Source organism: Mustela erminea, chromosome 1 (assembly GCF_009829155.1).
Source record: "Mustela erminea isolate mMusErm1 chromosome 1, mMusErm1.Pri, whole genome shotgun sequence".
NCBI lineage: Eukaryota > Metazoa > Chordata > Mammalia > Carnivora > Mustelidae > Mustela > Mustela erminea.
Window position 1 is genome coordinate 192,097,202 of NC_045614.1, and position 22,381 is coordinate 192,119,582.

The 22,381-nt window shown below is 35.9% G+C and overlaps 1 protein-coding gene across 1 annotated transcript in view; it reads right to left on the reverse strand.

Annotated features, from left to right (window-relative positions):
* Positions 1–21,858, reverse strand: part of LOC116595842 (putative uncharacterized protein ENSP00000383407) — a 184,071-nt gene extending 162,213 nt beyond the window's left edge. Inside the window, exons 1-2 of the mRNA XM_032352631.1 lie at positions 21,211–21,858; positions 20,270–20,399 (exon numbers count right to left, since the gene is read on the reverse strand). Coding sequence (XP_032208522.1) covers positions 20,270–20,399; positions 21,211–21,251 — 171 coding nt within the window. The 5' untranslated portion in view covers positions 21,252–21,858. The remainder of the gene's footprint in view (positions 1–20,269; positions 20,400–21,210) is intronic.
* Positions 21,859–22,381: the final 523 nt, after the last annotated feature.

Here is a 22,381-nt window from a genome sequence, read left to right on the forward strand (position 1 = left end):
AACTCCACCATAAAATCCCAGATCTATGAATTGCTAAAATAACATAAAATTTCTATGCTTATAAAGATGGTTGAACAAGATAATTTTTTCATTTTATTACTCATACAAATACATCTTCTCTAATTATAAGCATCCTGAAATCTACAGTTGTATTTAATATATCTGTTTTCTCATTACCTACAAAAGTAGAAGTGGCTCAACAAATACTACAGAATGTATGAACTCTACCTTGAAAGGAACAAAAAAAGGTTAGCCTCCCTATTAGAAGCTTGTATCAATCACAAGTCCCCTTTCCTGGTGTTCTTGAACACGTGGATGTCTCTTACGATATCTCAGTCCCTATGAACAGTATTTCTTTCACCACAGTAATGCATCTTCTTCACTGATTTATTGCTAATATTACATAATATTAAGGTCCAAGAAACTTATGTAGTTTTCTATATGTGATTTAAATGTGATTTGGTTCCTAGGTACTTAATGATTTTCATGATTATTTCTCTAATTTTGTGTCAAAACACGTGTTTTTGAAACACTGTCAAAGCCAAATTCTGGCTTCCAATACAATCTATTTGACAGTTTATTAGCTAAATGATTAAGTGCTTTCCTGAACAACAAATAAACAATGTCATAAAATAAACTGCCAGTGTCAATCTGCAATATAATCTTATCATAACAGCTAAGGTTAATTAGGAAGAAGCCCATCCTTCTAAATCCAAATAGGTTTAACATAATAAAGAACAGATCAATTACTAGATATATGACAAGAACATGAATCTATATAATAGTGATTGAATATTTGGAAATGATGTCAAAAAGTCAAGGTCACCAAACATGACAAATATCAATTATAAGTTTCAAATGCAAATCATAAATACCTGAAAAAGTATAAACTTATTTTTATATGATTATTCAAAAATTATTGATCTAAGCCTTTCAAGGTCAAGTTCAAAGCATGTTTGTCTACTGCTCTGACATGTATTATTGAGTAATAACCAGAATTTAAAAATTAAGATAAAAATGTCTCTTTATAGGGCCCACAATAAATAATGATTAACCTGAAAATATGACAACAAAAAATTAATAATTTTAGAAGCAAAAGTAACAATGGTTTTAAATACCTCTTTAAAAAGATGAGATACTCACATTTTTTAAATGAATATACACAAGCTTATCATCTCCAGTTTAAAAAAATATCAAATATTCCCTCCCAAATATGTGCAAAATAAACAGTATTTTAGTATATACTGCATGTTAAATATTTTGGTAAGCATTTTACATGCATTATTTCACTTTACATGTACAATAACCATATTAAGTACTATTATAACCCCACCTAACATTTTTGACAACTTCAACATGCTGATTTTTATCACTTTTCAAAAATTGTTTATATGTATTAGCTATGCCTGAAATCTCTTTCCTCCATCAAAGCTTATAATTTAAATCCTTCCTTCCTTCAAGATCCAATTAAAATGGCACTTCCTTCATGAATCTGACTTCCTAACACCTCCCGAAACCAACTCTGTACTCTCTTCAGAATTCCTACAACTCTTTGCACATTTCCTTCTCTAAAATCCATGAGCCTTACCTCTTCTTGTTAATATCTTCCTAGTCCTCATGAGAATAATAATTTATAGAGGAATGAATGAATGAAGATCTCATGGCTCTTCTAAATAGGTACTTTACTGAGAATTTCTGATGGCAAACCCTTATAATATGTTAACATATACCATATTTCTCTTTTTGAACTTGCTAGATATTCTCTAAAATTAAGAAAAACCATACATGAAAAGTAGCTAATATTGTCCTACAAAAAACATCCACTATAGAATTTTCCTAATAAATCTTAAAATCAAGTCTCAAATGTTTAACCACATGCTCTAGAAAATTTCCTGTCTACCTGAACAAAATTCAGCATTCCATTAACAGACCATAAAATCCAGACTGAACAATGTGAGCTCAATAATGGCATCATCCAATAAGAAATTACTAGCTATGTAAAGAAGGAAATACAAGGAAAATCAGTAAATAAGTATAGTTCCCAAAATGAAAAAAAAAAAATGGAATTACCAGACAGTAAAGCAGAGATTAAAAACATTATGAGAATAATAAAAATAAAAATAAAATTAAAAAAATATATATGTATAGAAAGATTTAAAGTAAAACATACACATAATGAGGAAACAAATAGAAAATATCAAGAGAGAAATGAAAATTATTCCATAGAATAGGTTTAGCAGATTAGACACTGATAGAGAAAATATCAGTAAATTTAAAAATAGGGCATGAGAAACTAACCAAACAGACGGACTGTAATTGTTGGACAGGGAATTTTTTTTAAAACTATGATTAATATGTCAGAAGATCTAGTGCAAAAAGTGAAAAACAGGGGCGCCTGGGTGGCTCAGTGGGTTAAATCCTCTGCCTTCAGCTCAGGTCATGATCCCAGGGCCCTGGGATGGAGCCCCGCGTCGGGTTCTCTGCTCAGCGGGGAGCCTGCTTCCTCCTCTCTCTGACTGCCTCTCTGCCTACTTGTAATCTCTGTCTGTCAACTAAATAAATAAAAAAATCTTTTAAAAAAATGGTGGAAAACATTGGGAATTTCAGCAGAAAAATGGAAATTATATGAGAGTTTAAAGAAATGCTAAAAATAAAAGTCAATGGTAATATGACTTTGAGAGACTCATTAGATTTGACATAATCAAGAAAAGAACCAATGAATCTGAAGATAGGTCAATAGAAATTACCCCAACTAAAACACAAAGAAAGAGAGAAACAGAAAAAAAAAAAAAAAAAAAAAGACATAAGAAAGCACTGAAAACCATGAGAATATATCAAATAATCTAACATAAGCAAAACTGGAATCCCAGAAGGAGAACAAAGAGACAAAGAGACAGGAGAAAATAAAAACAACTGCCTGTAGGCACATCAAATTCAAATGACTGAACAGTAAAGACAGAAAAATTACTGGGGGCACCCGGGTGGCTCAGGGGGTTAAAGCCTCTACCTTTGCCTCAGGTTATGACCTCAGAGTCCTGGGATGGAGTATTGCATCTCTCTGGCCAGCAGAAAGCCTGCTTCCCCCTCTCTCTCTGCCTGCCTCTCTGCCTACTTGTGACCTCCCTCTCCCTGTCAAATAAATAAATAAAGTCTTAAAAAAAATACCAAACACAACCAGGGGGCCAGGAGAATCCAAATTATACACAAGTAAATAAAAGTAAGAATTAGAGCAGAAATTTTGATAAAAACTATAGAAGCCAGACTATGGAGTGACAGATAAAAAAAATAAATGTGAAGCCAGAAAAATATGTTCATCAAAAACAATGAAAAAATAAAGAGTATTTTTTCAGATTAAACAAAACTGAGAGAATTCATATGCAACAGACCTGAACTACAATATTAAAGAGAAGTTCTTCAGCAAGAAAGATTATGACACAAAACAAAAACTTGGATCTCCTGGAAAAAAATGAAGATTGCTGAATCTGGTTAAAATAAAGGTAAATATAAAAGATCTTCCTTTCTTAATCACACTAAAAAGGATAACTGTCTAAAGCAGGAACTGTCAAACTTTTTCTTTAAAAGATCAGGTAGTAAATATCTTATGCTTCGTGGGCCATAAGGTCTCTGTTGCAATTACTCAACTATCCTTTGTAGCTTGAAAGTGGCCATAAATTATACATTATAAATAAATGAGTATGACTAGCTTTGTCCCAAGGGTTGTATTTTTCTTAGGCTTGAAAAATTTGTAGCAACAATAGCAAAAAATTGAGAGGGATGAATTGGAAGTATACTATAATGGTTTCTGACATTATACATGAAGTGTTACAATGTTACTTAAAGGTAAATCATGATTAATCCAAGGTACATATTGTAAGCCAGAGGGAAACCCTAAAAATAATAAGAGGTATAAGTAATAAGCCAATAACTTAAAACTGAATCATAGTAAACAATTCAAAAAATTGGAAAAAAAAAAGTGGAAGAGAAAAACAAGTGGATGCACATAGAAAACAACTAGCAAGTTGGGCATCTTTCAATTAAACTACATAAAATAGTTACATTAAAGGTAAATGATCGAAACATACTAATGAAAATGCAGAGATGATTAAACTGATAAAGCAGAATCCAAATACATGCTGTTTATAAGAAACCCACTTTACATATAAATAAAGACATAGATAGGTTTGTTGGATCCGTTCTCAAAGGAACAAGACTGAGACAAAGTTACGCAAAGCCTTTTTCTACGTCAAGCATTAGAAGTTAGACTGACCCGCCAAGGAAACGAGGCTGAGACAAAGTAAAAGTTATGTAAAGCTTTATTCTATGCCAAGCATTAGAAGTCAGACTGACCGGCCAGGGCCGCCTCTGAAGAGAATGACGCCCCTTGCTTGGTCTTACAGGCTAGTTTATATAGGACACAATCGCAGACATCTGCATATGTGGCTTTGGCTGATTGGATGTCTCCCACCTGTGTGTTTTAGTAACAGTTACCTGGAACAGATACTAGTAACTGTTGAGGCATTTATTAAACAACAAAATGGCCTTGTTTTAGGTATGTGTTTTAGTAATAGTTACCTGGAACCGATATAAACAAAATGGCCTTATTTTAGGTGTGTGTTTTAGTAACAGTTACCTGGAACTGAAATCAATAACTGTTGAGGCATTTATTAAACAACAAAATGTCTACCGAGGCAACATGGAGTCTGGGCTAAGTAGGCCCAGGCAGGCCCTAGGGGGTTAACATGTTTTAACGTGGAATCGACCCCAACAGGTTTAAAGAAAAAGGATGGGGAAAACACACTATGGGACCACAAATCAAAATAAAGCTGAAATAGCTGTATTAATATCAAAGTGGACTTCAGAAGAAGGATCATTATCTGGCAGAAAGGGGAAATTTACATAATGATAAAGGGTTAGATTCATCAAAAAGACATAAAATTCCTAAATATGTACACACTAGCAACAGAGCTGAAGTGCAAATTGATAGAACTAAAAGGAAAAATACAAAAATCTGCAACTATAAATGCAGATTCCAACACAACTCTCTGAGTAATTAATAGAACAAGTAGACAGAAAATCATTAAGGATCTAGAAGACCTTAGTATCAACTGATTTAATCTAATGGCAGATTCAACATTTTTTTCGAGTCGACATGGAACATTCAGCAAGATGGACCTTAATCTGTGCCACAAAACCAACCACAATCAAATGAAAATAACTGATACCATACCAAGTGTCTTCTCCATTCATAACAAAATTATCAAGTATCAAGAAACAGATCTATAAAACTCCCAAATATTTGGAGATTAAACAACATACTTCTAAATAGCCTATGTGTCAATGAGCAAGTTGAAAGGAAAATGAGAACATGTTTTGAACTTAATGAAAATAAAAACACATGTATAAAAAGGTGTGGGAAGGTGCTAAAACAATGCTTGGAGGTAAATATATAGTGGAAAATGCTTGTATTAGGAAAAAACAAACAGTTTTGAATGATTATCTGAGAACAAAACCGTATCTGAGAAGAAGAATCCTAACACCTGTGCTCTCTTCCCTTCCATCAGAGTGAATTATCTTAAGAAAGATACATACGCCCAACAGACAGATTTTCCAAACATATGCATGCGCATTTTGAAGCCAGACATTATAATTAATTAAGATGCATTCCTAAAACATCTGGTCACCAGCCAGGTATCCAATTTAGGAAGAATCACTTTAAACATTAAATGCAATTGCTTTCAGTAACATTTTGCCACCTTCTTCCTTTGAAAGCAAAAATGTCTACTTCAAAAACTACAGTATTGTAATTCAAAGAAAAGTTGACCTTATTGTATATTATTTATTATTCTTACAGATAAATATGAAAACAGAAAAACAGTAGGAAAACATAATTAATATGTACATCATAAAATGATAAAGATACGGTTATAAATAATGTGTCTTCAACTTCCGGTGACCAACCATCATCAACTGCGCAACACTAAAGGAATTCCGGAAACACGGGTCTTCCGGTGCTGAAACTGAGAAAGTCCTGGGGAAACCAAGACAAGCTGGTGATTCTGCTTGAACTATACTCAAGACATGTTTAAGACATCCAAAAGGATTAGTGAATTAGGCATACATCTCTGATGAGCCACAGGAATCTATTTTAACACTTCTAAAAGTAAAATGATCATATCCTTAAAAGCAAAGTATTACAATGTTTGTCTTAAAACACATGTTAAATTGATTTTCTGCTTATTTTCATGGTATCTAGCTATGTGTCTGTTCATAAATTCACAGGTTATGCTTCACGGCCTCAGTCCTGGGCCCATGGATGCTTCCTAGACCAGCTCTGTGCATCTCTGCCATCTTTTTGGTTTTTTAATCTTATTTTGTTTGTTCATGTTTCATAGCTACCACCACTTTCTCTGTTTATTGGCATTACTATCCAAAATTGTTAGCTCAGATATACCTGAAATTCCCAGTTCTGCTTGCCTCCATGTTCCCAAATGCATTGCAAAGTAACCAGCTATGGACAACCCACCTATGAACTAGATTTTCCCTTTTTCTCCTTTTTAGATGATGTAGTCAGTACAGTAGTTCTTAACTGACATGGAAGTGCCTGTGCAGTAATGTGTAAAACTGTATGGAGGCGGGCTTTGGGGGCTACCAACACCAACGAAAGGGCTTCTATAAATGACAGACTCCCACCCCCCCAAAGACTCTAGTTTGGATCCTGAAGAACGGCAAAGCAGCAAAGAATAGTTTGAAAACAATTGACATTTGATTCTGATATATCGATCCCTCACTCCTCAAGCTCTGCCAACATACAAACGTACATGCACATGCATGCACACACACATACACACCCCTCCCTGGAATCCTGATATAAACCAATTATCTGTTTCGTTCCTTCATTCATTCAAACTTCCTTCCTTCCCATCTTACCTCTTTCCCACCAACAGCCCCCACCACCCCACCCCACACCCATACCATGAAAGTGTTTCTCTTTGGGCAGAAAACAATAGTGAAAGAGCCAGCAATTCAAATGATGTTGGGTTCATCTTAGAAGAACTTCACCATCCAAGTGCCCCCCTTGCAGTCTGACATAGCTCTGAAGAGAGACCATGCTATGCTAAGCCTATTATTAACTCACAATAATCCTAAGAGGTAATTACTATTATCAGCATCACTTTATAGAAGGGAAAAGTGAGATACAAAGACATGAAGTAGAATAGTGTTTGCCAAGGGCTAAGAAAAGGAGATGGGGGAAGGTATTATTTAATGGGTGCAGAGCTTCATTTTGGGATGAAGAAAAAGTTTTGCAGAAGGACAGTGGTGATAACTGCACAACAGTATGAATGTATTAATGCTACTGAACCATATACTTAAAATAGTTAATATGGTAAAAATAGTAATAGTACTACTGAATGCAAACAATCATTTCAAATCTTATTTTGGCTATTATATTTTTTAAAGCTAAACATAATTACTCCTTAGAAGGAGCCTCTAATTTAAATCCATTCTACAGTTCAATTTTATCTACCACAAACATTTATTTCCCGGTAATCTGAAAGCGATAATATACCAACAGGACTGACCCAGTCTGACCCAGTCAGGCTACCTGGACTGAATCCTCACTGCACCACTTCCCAGGTGTGAGGCTGGAAAAACTGCCTGATTACTCAGTACCTCACTTTTCTATAAAGTGATGTTGGTAACAGTAATTACATCTTAGGATTACTCTGTAGTTTATATGAGTTAATATATATAAAGCACTTTGAACAGTTCCTGGTACGTAGAAAATACTCAATAAATGTTGCCTAATACATTTTGTAATGGCATAACAAAAAAACTAAGCTTTGTTACTATGTAAAACATTTATAAGCTGATAAAGAATGGATATTTTTAAGATAACATATAAGAAGAAATGTTGATAACCAACAAAGAGAATACACTAAATAATTTGCAAAAAAAAATTTAAATAAAACTATTGCAGTTGTGTATGTTTCAAATTTTATAGATAATTTATTCTTCAATTGTACAATGATTCTACAGCTCAGGAATAATGTTTATATATGTGTGTCCTCTAAGCAGCAGACCATGTAGGATAACAAACAGCATTTGCCACTTTCATTTGTAGACTATTAATGGGGAACAACTTTAATTGTTATTTATTTATGTGTAAAATTTAATAAGGATGTGAATAATTTTAAATTCTTGCTATGTACACAAAAAGGGAATATTAAACTTGCAATGCTATCTAGCCATTCATTTTCTAGAAGTATATATCAGATGGAATTTATCACAGAAAATTTTTATTAAAAATGTGAATGGACATGAATAATGAATATCAGGAGTAGCCATTACCTGTTAAAACCCCCACTCATCACAAAGAAGAAAATACTATACTGGAGTCACTATTTCTCTTCTCATAAATCTTATGCAGAGGTCCAGCATTTCTCTGAACTGACACTAATTGTTTACTGTCTATACCAAAATTTTCTCCAACTGTTGACAAACCAATCACAAGGGTACGCAGCAGGGGATGGGACCGTTTCTTCCACTAATCTTCTAGGCAATTTCTCCCACATATCTTGGCAGGAAGCCTGTAACAGTTTGAACAGAGTTGTGCACAATATGTGCAGTGCAGCCAAAACTCATTAAGTGCCTTTGTCTCATGCATCTTGTAAAACACAGTATTGCACCCCTGATGAGCAATGCCTCCAAATGTTATGTTAACATTAAGATCACCAGAAACCATTAATTTACTAGTCAAATTACATCTCTCAGCAGCATTTAGACAATGTTCTAGGAAATGATCTGCCTATCACCAAATATAAATGAAATTTTAATGATTGTTTTCCAGGTATTTCAGACACCAGTTAAGAAAGTGTTCTAGAATATACTTAATGACTAATTTCTTATAGGATGAGACTTTAATGTAAACTTTAATTTAAATGTAACACATTCTGTACATATTTTCCAGGTGTGAACAGGGTCTTCATAGCACTCTGGCTTCATTAAAACACCACTTTCTTTCAGAGAATTAAGGAAAGTCTTCAATTTTGAGTTCCACCTTCTATTTACTTATGTCTATTGCCAGGCCCACTTTTTTACCTTGCCTCTAGGGCTATCATTCCACATCTGTATCTTCGCATGTTAAAGTCCATTCCTAGAATGTCTTTATTATCCCAAATAAAGCCTACCACCAGCCGCGTCCCTCTGTTTCCAACTCCTCTTGAAAATATACCCCATCGATGAATTATCTCTGACTAACAATATGGCAAAGTGACCTTCTCTAGAACCCTCTCAATCGATCTTTGATACCACAAAATGGATTTATCTTTCCTGTTCCACACAGAAATATACCCATTATTTAAATATCCTTTATATTTTAAAATTTTGCTTTTTTCTGTTCCAGATTATAAACCAAAAGCTATCATGTTCTTTGCCTGATTTGGTAGACAGTCTAGATGATCACCATATATGAAGAGGCACTTGATAAGTAATGTGCAACTCATTTATTATCTATGAAATTTGATAAACATCAGTAGCCAACCTGGTTAAACAAAATACTAAAAAATTGTATTCCTCAACATCAGTGATTTCTTCATCTCAATGATCTTCCTTATTGTCTGTCTTTACCTGAGACATATCCCTGATTGATAGATGGGTAATTCTTTATCTTTCAATGACAAAAACAAATAAACTACATGACAACCTGAGCAATAAGGCAACAACTGATCATTAAAGCTGACAAGAAAAGACCAAATCAACAAAGAATAGATCAGTTTAGTTATTAACTGTGGACAAGGCCACCACATGCAGGTCAAAATTCAACTGCATTTGATCTAACAATCAAGAGGTCACTTTTTCTTTTTACCACTTGTTAAATTCTATCCACCCAGGCTTTCTTAACTCAGATTTTTAAAATATTGTTAAGGCGATGACAATGATAACATGGCATTTACTGATCTGGAAAATAATTCTGATTTAGAAAGAGTTATAACATGGCATGTTTTTATTGGGTTTGTTTATCATTTTACAAGTGCAAAATCCTCCTATTTTGGGCCACCTGGGTGGCTCAATGGGTTAAAGCCTCTGCCTTCGGCTCAGGTCATGATCCCAGGTCCTGAGATGGAGCCCCACATTGGGCTCTCTGCTCAGCAAGGAGCCTGCTTCCTCTTCTCTGCCTGCCTCTCCACCTATTTGTGATCTCTGTCTGTCAAATGAATAAATAAAATCTTTTTTTAAAAAAATCCTCCTATTTTGAGCAACACCACAAAAGGAAATAGTGCTTCCTGATTTGCTGATAGACAGTATTAAAGGAGAAGGAAAATAAAATGATTTGTACAAGCAGCTGAGCTCATCATTCAATAAGATCCATAAGAATGATAGGTCATGTGCCACAACGGTTATTTTTGGAAAGCTGAACATGGCAGTATTATACGACCAGCTTTATTCATTTTGTGAGTGAGGATTCAGAAGAGTCAAGCAGAAACAAATGAAGGCTTGGAACAACTCAAAAGTTAGGAGCTCTGGGAGTTTTATAGCAACTCTAACGTTTTATTAATAAAAAAAATAATTTCAAAGCCCTAATAAAGGATTAAAAAATAGGGAAGTTCAAATGAATGTTTGCCCACCCAAAGTTATACAAAATAAAAAACCTGGAGATAAGACATTGTAACATGCATAACTACTGAGGGTTGATTCTGAAGCCTAACCGCCTGGAGTCAAATTCTAGCTCTAGCACCTTCTAAGTGGGTGATTAGGGGAAGTTTCATAACCAGTCTTGCCTCCTTGTTCTCCTGGTCTCTCTTATCCCAAGAAAGGATAGTAACAGTACCCACCTCAAAGGCTTCTTTTTAGGTTAATATGGGTAGGCTCTTAGAACCGTGCTGAGCACATAGGAAGTACTACATGTGATAATGATGGTGATGGTGATGGAGATGGTGATGGTGGTGATGGTGATCATAGTGATGGTGATGACAACAACCTATAAGCATTCATGTCATTAGTGCATTTTCTGAAAGTATATCACCAGATTAGTTTGTGTTTATTTCTTCCATTTAAGTTCTTTTGGCTAAAGCCAAAAGAGATAAGTGGCTGCTTGTTTTCCCATATTCTTAATGGTATGAAACTATTCCAGCAAAGCATTCATTTTAGGGGAGTAGCTGGAAACCCCCAACATGAGGAATCCTCCAGGGATGAATAATGATATTCAACTAAAAAGTGAAGTTAAAAAAAAAAAAAAAGAAATGTCAAAATATTAAAAGTACTAGGATGGTAACTTTGAAAATTAAAATAATTGCAAAAGATGAGGATGGCAATTTCTAATATGGCAATTATTATCTGACATAAGCACCAATTTAAGGTCACAGGAACCTACTGAAGACTCTAAGTATTCTATTATACACTACTGATTCAAGTACATAGGGATAGCAGTATTTGTAGGAGTACTGAGCAAAGAGAATATATTGCAAATACCTTTCCATAGCTACCCTACCCATTGTACTGCCTCATGAACAGAGAAGTTCCTGTCTTTATTACCAGACTACAGGACTAGCTTTGCTTTACAAAGGAACTGTCCATTAAGGATGGGGAGATCCAGAAGTCATCCATGCTACTAATCAGCTCATTCACTACCTACACATGGATTTAAAAGTTGTCCAACATGGAATCAGAAGCCTGTAATATGGTGTTTTAAACACTCTTGGGAATGGGATATAAAAAGATCAACAAGTAATGTCCTGGCAACAAATGCATTTTGAACAAGAAAACATTTCAAAACCATTTTGCTATGTTCTAATGGTTCACCCACTTTGCCCAAATATTCATACCCATGTAGATACTCTCCCACTGGGATGGACTGGTGGAGGATATTTTTAAAATAATCCCATCATTTTAAGGAATATCTTCCTGTTGGTCCCTAATCTTACAAGCTTTGTTTTCAAAGATCTTTGACAACAGGTATCAAATAAGGTAGTGATTATCACACCTGGCTACACTTTATGTATACTTAACAATAAATATTACAGAATATACTGATGATATATAGAACATATTATTATCACTTTTAATTTTCAATTTCTGGAGGGTGTACTGCCATTAGGGAATATTAGCTGGCAAAAATCACAATTCTAGCACCTTATGCTTTACCTTCTTAAATAACCAATGTTGCAAGCCTCCTCAGGAGGAAAACAGTTCTATAAACAAGGAGGAGTGCTTCCTTCAGTATCTTTTCATTTAATAGTCCTCAAAAGAAGCATTTATGGACTGATTATTTCTGGTATATTCTGTTTTATAGTGATCTCTTAAACCAAAATTTATATTGAAAAAAGATCACAACGACAAGGAAAATGTTATCTGTACTCTTAATATACTATTTAATAGCATTTTCTCCAAGGGACAGGCCAATTATTTTCACTTGGAACTATTTTTCCTATGGAATATTCTTCTCATAAAAACTATTTTAGATATGTAAAGGTATTGTTTTACAAATTAATTATGACAGGATTTCTGTAAGGATGCTAAGTTACCCAAATGAGAACTATTTCAGATTTTGTAGGGACTCTGGAATCCTACTTTGAAGAAAATTCAACAGAAGAGGACATTATGGTCAGGATCATTCTAGCTAAATGGAAAACTGAAGCAATTATCTCCTACAGATAGCCTTTAAATGAAACCACTTTTGTCAATTCTCCAGGTAACTTATATAAAAATGATGTTTGGAGCCTGATTCAACTAGAAAACCCTCACCTTTCCTTCAGGTATTTGATTATATTCAATTGATCTCCAGTAACACAGCAGAAATATAAATTTCAGATAAATGAAACTGAATTAACACATGAATAATGTTTCCAATTCTAACGATTTCTTAGGTAACTAGATTTCACTTCACTTTCTTTCTTGATAAGAAAAATAATTATTAGTGATAGATTAAAAAAGTAACATTAAAATCATGTATCTGACATTTTAAGGTAAAGTTTATGCTATATAAGTTCAAATTTTACTGCCTTTTTAATCATTTGTAAATCATGTTGACAGTTTTAAGAAAAATGTCCATACTATCTAAGTCCAAATTTTACTGCTTTATTATTTCTATTATGTATTTTGGAAATGGAAATCTTTTGACCTTAAAATAACCAAGTAATAAAATAAAGTAGTAAAAGAAATTGAAAAGCCATGCATCTGACTCTTTATTTCAAACCATTAAGATGAAAGTCAGGAAAAAAAATTGATGACTTCCATTCACAACCGACAGAAAAAGGAAGAAAATCTCTCTCTCTCTATCTCACTCCATCCTGAAAGCAACATCAGTATGAGCAAAAATGGATAGATTCTGGTTGGTCAATATAATGGATAGTTACTGTTGTACTGATAGAGCTTAATAGTTTATAGTTTATAGATACAGACTATGTAAATACAGTTTAATAGCTTAATCTGATGGCACTACCTTTCTTTGTTTATTTTATGTGAGAAATTAGTTGGCTATTTTTCTAAATTTATTTCCCAAAAGTTGCTTATTATTTTGGGAACACTACATTACAAACACAGCAGCATAAGGAAAAATAGGAAAAGATAATGGCTTCCACCTTTGAAATCAAGTAACACTTTAATGTTAACAATGATTTGCTTTTTCTTATGACTGGTAAGAGAAATACTAAAAAAGTCCTGTTTGACAGAAATCAAACAAAAAGATGAAGTAACATGCCAGAAATGTCTCAAAAACACTTTGGGAAAGAAAACTACAATAATGAATGTAGAACCCTTTACACAATAAATTTCTAGCATTTTAAGAGAAGGCTTTGTTACTGACACTCCCACAATATTTCAACAATTACCACGGTGTCTGCTAACCATTACTTACTAATTAAAACTGCTAAGGACAAAAATGATGGCCCATTCCTATAAAAACATTCAGTTAAGGAGTTTAAAAATATAAGACCTTTATTCTTAATATTAGTTATTACATACTTAATCAAATGAAATAGAATACTAACCCTGAGAAGTGACTACTTCTTATAAAAATATATATAAAATATAAAAATACCACAGCCAAATCTGTTTCTGTCCTGTGCTTTTATTCCTCCAACATGGTTCCCTGTACAAGTCTAATCTATGTTCAAGCCTATTTAAAAATATCAAATTTTTCAGAGTTTAAATATGAAATAGTACCCTGACATTTAATCCTGTCACTCAAGCTTTTCCTACCAACAAACCTGGTTTCAAGCAGACCCCAAAGACAAGCCCTGTCAGAGGGGAATTCTCTAGGCCCCCTTGTATTCTTAATCCATCTTGCTGGAATGAATAAGCCCCCCAAAAAAGGCCCACATCCCTGAAATATTGCTTAGCCATTTTTGTTGGACAATAGGGTATCATTAATATCTATTCAGAGTTGCAGTCCAGATATCTCCTGTATTGGCTTCTACTATTGTATCTATCGCCTGCTATTCTTTCAAAACTTTTTAAGGGAAAATCTGAAGTCCTCACTCATTCAGCAGACCAAACTCAAGTTCAATATATTTTTATCTTCTATGCATTTATAGTCAAAAACTGACCTTCAATTAAAGAGTAAAAGGATCAAATGAGGCCAAGTATCCAGAAAATATATTGCAGTTCAATTTAGGCTTTAGTTTAGAAGGCCAAGCAGACTGTCACTTAAGAGAGAACTTCTGCCTCCCAACAAATCAAAGTGTATTTCCCTGACTAGTTCCTTAACTGAAGTGAGAAGAAAATTTGGATTATTGCTTGAATATACCAAAGCAACTAGTAAATTGAGTCCATCAGCCATAAGGGGTCAAACAAACACTAATGTAACTGTTATTAATTATACCCACTGCAACTTTGTAAAGGTGGCTTGGAGTGATATGTGATATTTTTGTATGTTACTGGTACTTTTAGAGAATATATGCATTTCTAAACTCACAGGCATGAAGAATGTCTGAGAGGTGCTGACACTGCCATCAACTAGATTCCTAGCTGACTTAGATATTATAAACTAAAAGCCATTCTTGCCACATCTCACAAATAATGCTGTGGTTGACTCCATTCTAGTCCTCTGGTTAAGCACGATTAGACAAACAAGCATAATTCATTTCTCATATTACAAGAACAGCTTATGAACTGACGTTTTTCATGTATATACAGGGGCACAAGAGGAAAGGAAGTACTGAATTGTCCTTCAGCATGAGTGGCTCTGGAATGTATTTTTGTAGATGAGCCCTTTGAGATGCCTTCTGGATAAGGACTCAAAATACTAAACCAAAATGCAATAGTTTATGGCAAATAGTTTGTGTGAATGAGACAAAACAAAAATCTCTGGGGATTAAGGGAATGCTTTAAAACTGGATAAGAAAATTGTGTATCTGTCACATATTATAAAAATATAACTTCAGGGACATCCATCGCTGTTTTTGATTTTGCAATTTTAAGTTTTAGTCCAAAAGTATTGCTCAGTCGTATCTATCTCTTCCCATTGCAGAGATATAGCTCATATAACAAGATGAAAGCTGTTAAGGCAGCTGCTCAAAATAAAAGGTCTCTAAAAAGCAATAGCTTCAGCTGTATCAAGTCTTCCCTGTGGAGCCATATTCAGACACATGAGCCAAACTCATATTATGTGTCTTCTTCATCTTTTACAAATGAAAAGCAAAATACTGGAGGCAAGAAGACAGTAAAATCAACAATAGGCCTGTCAAGGTAACTTGATTACTTCAGCACAAACTACTGAATTTTATGCAACAGAGTTGCCCTAGATTATGTATTCTATAAAGTGGCCATTTTTGATAACAAATATTGTTACTTAACTCATGGATTATCTTCCGTTCAGTATCTATGGTTACTTAATGTTACATATTTTAGACAATGAATGGACTCCTCCATTTGAATACAAAGCTCCAAAAATATAACCTGCTCGCTCTTCTAACCAGAGGCAGCTCCTGATGAAGTGATCTGGGTAGCTACCAAAGACTCCACACATGAAGATTCAAATGATAGTAAATTTTATTCTCATCTTACAGGTTTAAGAATAAAATTAGTTTACCAGTATTTTGCTTCCTTCTATTAAGACTTTAAATAGGGTGCCTAGGTGGCTCAAGTCAGTTAAGCATCTGCCTTCGGCTCAGTTCATGATCCCAGGGTCCTAGGATCCAGACCCACACTGAGTCTGCTTCTCTCTCTCTGCCCCAACAGTTCTTTTAATCAGTCTTTCTCTCTCTCAAATAAATATCTTTAAAAAAAGACTTTAAATAACAAGATAAATAAGTATACCGGCCAAGCAGGAATATTATAAGGTCAAAAAAATGTCTTTTGCTGGAAGTCAAACTCTAGAACCACCTTTATTTTGAAAGAATATTTGAGAAAAATGATTAACCTTGAATCAAAAGATGCAGTAAACTTAGGCACATTCACCAAGGTTATGAATTTCAGTTCAGAATTTTATTTTATTTCACCTGCTAAATTCTTTATTTCTGAATCCATTCCCTAATATCACATAAATGATGCTAAATGGCTTAGAAAAACCAAAAGGTTCAAACCACTCATTTTCTTTGACCCAATGATGCAGTTCCTAAGAATTTATCCTATAAAAATAGCATAACACCACCAAAAACCCATATGCACAAATGTATTCAATGCTCTGCTATTTTAGGGCAAAAATACTTTTACATGTTTGCTAAATTATTCTGCATTTACTAGATGGCATATTATGTAGTTATTAAAGTTATGGTAACATGTACTATACCACTATTATATATATATATATATATAATATATATATATTATATATATATATATATATCTCAACCAAAAGATACTATTTGAAGCTGCTGTTATATTTGATTACCTCTCACCTTTTCTTTTCTTTCTTTTTTTTTTTCTTTTTGCGATTTTATTTATTTATTTGAGAGAGAGAACATGCACACAATGGGGGGAGGGGCAGAGAGAGAGGAACAGGGAGAAGCCGACTGCCCCACTGAGCGTGAAGCCCCATTCAGGGCTCAATCCCATGACCCTGAGAACATGACTAGAGCCAAAGTTAGATGCCTAACAGACTGAGCCACCCAGCACACCTAAGTCTGTGCCACTATCAAGCCATTATTTTCGCTGAGTTCAACAAGAAGCAAAATGAACATGACCTTCTCTGTCATCACCCCGCATGCCTCCACTCCCTCCCTACCACACATACTTTGCTTGTATATCACATAAATGTGGGAGTCTTCCCCTTCCTTGCAAATCTCCTAGAATCTGTATTAGTCCCCAGTTCCTCTCTCTCTTGTACCACACTGCCACAGTTGAGACCCTCATGATTTCTCCCTTAAACTATAGCAATTGCCTTCCTACTCCCTTTTTCTTCTTCCAGTTCCTCCCCCAACCTAATTCTTCCTCCACCTTCCCACCATGTGTTTTTTTTTCAGAAATCTACTCATCATGTTACTCTCTTTAAAATCATTGATTTCTTCGAAGTAAGATAAGCTCAAATAGCATGGGTAGCATGCAAGAACTTTCTTGTATCCCTTTTTCAACAGCCTCATTTCTCACTGTTATGTGTAGGATTCCATGTTACCACTTACACTGAACTTTGTAACTTCCCTGGATTCTACACATATTAGAATCCCTGCCCACAATGTCTTTTCTCACCTAATTTGCCCCAGTCACTCATCTGTGTTCCCTTTCACAATTCTAGCACATTCTTCACATACTTCTAATTTTATTGCTTGCATGTACACTTCTTCCACTGTATTTTGACCCCCTGCAGCCAGGCACTGTGTCACATTTATTTTCATATCCACAACTACATTATAGCCCCTGGTATTTCATAGAAAGTTAAATATTTCTTGAATGAACAAATGAACAAATAAATGAACAAATGAAGGATGTGCAACTATATAAAATATGCACATATGTGGGCAAATATTAGAAGTAAATGTGGAAATATGAAAAGAGTTCTGATCTTTCTATTTTTAGTTAGTTTTTTTTTTTTTTTTTTTAATTATTTTTTTTTTTATTTCCAGCATTACAGTATTCATTAATTTTGCACCACACCCCGTGCTCCATGCAATCCGTGCCCTCTATAATACCCACCACCTGGTACCCCAACCTCCCACCCCCCGTCCCTTCAAAACCCTCAGCTTGTTTTTCAGAGTCCATAGTCTCTCATGGTTCACCTCCCCTTCCAATTTCCCCCAACTCCCTTCTCCACTCTAAGTCCCCATGTCCTCCATGCTATTTGTTATGCTCCACAAATAAGTGAAACCATATGATAATTGACTCTCTCTGCTTGACTTATTTCACTCAGCATAATCTCTTCCAGTCCCGTCCATGTTGCTACAAAAGTTGGGTATTCATCCTTTCTGATGGAGGCATAATACTCTATCCCCAGGGGTACAGGTCTGTGAATCACCAGGTTTACACACTTCACAGCACTCACCAAAGCACATACCCTCCCCAATGTCCATAATCCCACCCCCTTCTCCCAAACCCCCTCCCCCCAGCAACCCTCAGTTTGTTTTGTGAGATTAAAAGTCACTTATGGTTTGTCTCCCTCCCAATCCCATCTTGTTTCATTTATTCTTCTCCTACCCACTTAAGCACCCATGTTGCATCACCACTTCCTCATATCAGGGAGATCATATGATAGTTGTCTTTCTCTGCTTGACTTATTTCGCTAAGCATGATACGCTCTAGTTCCATCCATGTTGTCGCAAATGGCAAGATTTCATTTCTTTTGATGGCTGCATAGTATTCCATTGTGTATATATACCACATCTTCTTGATCCATTCATCTGTTGATGGACATCTAGGTTCTTTCCATAGTTTGGCTATTGTGGACATTGCTGCTATAAACATTCGGGTGCATGTGCCCCTTCGGATCACTACGTTTGTATCCTTAGGGTAAATACCCAATAGTGCAATTGCTGGGTCATAGGGCAGTTCTATTTTCAACATTTTGAGGAACCTCCATGCTGTTTTCCAGAGTGGCTGCACCAGCTTGCATTCCCACCAACAGTGTAGGAGGGTTTTTAGTTAGTTTTATGAAAAAATAAAATAAAAACAAAAGATCTTTAAAATCCATAGTAAATGTCTACTACAGAAATTTCTATTCATGAGTAAATGTGGATTAGCAATGCTGCCATTGCTTATAGTACTGGTAACTTCTGAATAGAGTAATGCAAAATTATTAAGAGTTTTTTAAAGAAAATCTGTAGGCCAAACACATTTCTTAAACTGCCACAATTCAAAGATATTGTGGGTCCCCAGACCACAGCAAGAAAGCAAATATTGCAATAAAGCAAGTCAAATAAATTCTTTGGTTGCCTAGTACATATAAACGCGAGTTCACCCCTATACTGTAGTCTATTAAAAATAAAATAGCATTATGTCTAAAAAATGCACATATTTTAATTAAAAATACTTTATTGCTAAAAATGCTAACCATCCTCTGAGCTTTCAGCAAGATGTAATCACTGTCACAGATCATAACAAATACAATAATAATGAAAAGGTTTAAAATATTGTGAGAATTTCCAAATTTGACACAGAGACACAAAGTGAGCAAATGCTATTGAAAAAACGGTGCTACTAGACTTGCTCAGTGCAGGATTGCCACAAACCTTCAATTTTTAAAAAGCACAGTATTTATGAACACAATTAGGTATGCCTGTATAAAGAATGATGGACGCAAATTTGCAATATTCAAAATCATTCAAGATATATAAGAATTTGGGAATTTTTTTCTTATTTAAAATGGACAGGCAATTTCCAAAAAGTTAGCTTAAGGTTTCCATCTGAAGTAGCAACCTCTGCAAGTTCATACACGGAGTTCTGTCTATAGGCAGAATATGAAATTGCAAATGGGAATGAAACACTCATCAATCAAACATCAAATACTAACAGAATCCAGGAAACATTCTGCATTTCCAATTATGCTTTATCATTTTACATATCCCAAGCTCTCTAGCAGATAAAACAACTTCTTGCGAGACAGAATAAAATATCATACTTTCTTGAATTTTATATATATATATAGATAGATGGTATGTATATACATGCATATATACATATGTAGTAGAAAATAGCAAGAGTGTGCCATGACAGATATCTACTTTCAATCCCCCATGATTAATTATGTACTTCAACTGATACTCCTTTCCATAAGAATATCCTTTGCCCTTCATCATTAGCTAAAGTTACAGTGGGGAAAAACAAAACCCTACTATTACTATTAAAAACATAAAATCATATAAAAGCAGGACCCTAAATATTTTAAATATTTTTTACTACTTACAAGAAAAACTGTATGATAGCAGTAAATCCCCTCTACGTTGGCTGAAATTCTCCCACTGTAGCCTGAGAAGCTTGAACTATAACAGACTATAGAGGTTATCTGGGTCAGTGCTTTTAACCTTTTGCAAATCCTGTTCTGCAGAAAATGGTAGTATGTTAGCAGGATACCATGGGAGTAGTTCCTGCATGGTGAACAACTATAGGTCACCACTCTTAAAAATCTTAGGCAGCAAAATCTACAGGAGCGGGTGTCTGGGTGGCTCAGACAGTTAACCATCTGTCTTGGGCTAGGGTCATGGTCCCAGGGTCCTGGGATTGAGTCCGCTGTCGGGAGCCCCCCCCCATCCCTGCTCAGCAGGTAGCCTGCTTCTCCCTCAGCCCCTCCCTCTGCCCCTGCTGTCTCTCACTCTCTCTTTCTCAAATAAATAAATAAAATCTTAAAAAAAAAAAAATCTCGAGGAGCTTACAAAAGAAGCCATACAAATTCAGTAAGGTAATTTCACAACTATTGTAAAATTCTAAATGGCTCCAGGAAAAAAAAGGGGGGGGGGTGTGATTCAAAATTTAAGAAAATTCTGTCCCAGTTACTTTATTTACAGCAATTATAAAATCAATAACGACTTCCAGCCCATAGTATTTTAAATGTCATGTTTTCTTTAAAAATATGAAGAACTGAGCAGGCCACAGCTTTGGTCTGGCTGTTAAGGTCCCTGGGATTGGAGACTGTTTGGGGCTGTGCTTCCTCCTAGAATGCCTCTGAGCTTCCATCTCTGCCCCTACCTGGGCTCTCTCCCCCTTTCTCCTCCAGCATGTGGAAACCGGCTGGACTCCCAAGCCGGCTTCTCCTCCCTCAGCCCCCCACTCCGCACACTGCTGTAAGCTGCCCGCGGCCTCAGAGCCCCTGGACTGGGGCTTTTGACTTGCCATAGACCCCAACTTCACCGGGGCAGGTTTAAGAAGGAACCTGGGACGCTCTTGTCCATTTTAATGTGGTCTCCGGGGGGCAGGAACGCTGGCTGCTCAGTCTGTCCCACTTCATCTTTCACTCACACAGCAGCCTTCTTTGTGGTCTTCTTTCTTTTCTGTTTTTCTAATTTGTGCTGTTCTGAGAGTTTTGTCACTGGGGATTTCAGATGGACTCGTTGAGGGGGGTCTGAGCCCCAGAGCCCTTCCCCCAGAGCTCTCTGGTCACGTCACCCGCACCCTCTGAAGCTGACGGGGGCTGTTAACGGAATACGTGAGGGACCTGCGTCCATTAAAATTGTCAACGGCCAAAACTGTACTCGACTGGTCTTCGTAGCGGGTAAAACTGAACTTGAAACTTGTCTGTCTTCCGGCCCGCGTGAGATTCATGTTAACAATCTCGCCATACTGGGAGAACCCAGAGACGCTATCTCCTTTGGTCAGTTCCTGAGAAGACACTCCCAGCAAGATCCAGGCGCTGTCCTCCTAGCCGAGCCGAAGTGCCATGGCGCCTTACATGCCAGCCAGGGCACGGTCAGCCTCCCACTCGTTCAGCTCGCTTTCCAGCTTTACCTTGGTTAACACACATGTCTCCCTCAGCTGTGGCGCCATTCAATGGCGCCTCCCTGACTGCACAGGGCCCACTTCCGGTGGACGCAGGAGGGCGCTGCTTCCGGTGGACGCCTTCAGAGCAGGTGCGCCTTCCCTGACCCACCTTCTCCGCTGCCTCTCAGCTGCACCCTTGGAGTTTCATCTTTTCATGGTATCCTATAAACAATGCAGAAGTGTGCTGCAACCCACTAGGTTGAAAGCTCTAATCTAGTTCAGTTTTGAACGGGATGACTAGGTTGAAGCAAAAGCTGCTGCTCTGAAATGATGCCTGATCATGGGAGTCATAACAACTTTTTTTTTTTCTTAATAAATCCTTTCGATAGCCTACAATAGGCTAGTCTCACTTTGACCAAGTTATAAAGAGTAAATATTTTGTAGGTTACAAGGCAGGAATTTAGACTGAGCTTTCCTCAATATGTACTTATTATATTAGGGGTCTCCAGAGAAACAGAACCAATAGGAGATGATAGACAGACAGACGGACAGACATATATCTTATCTATGTATGAAGAAATGTGTTATATAGAATTAGCTCATG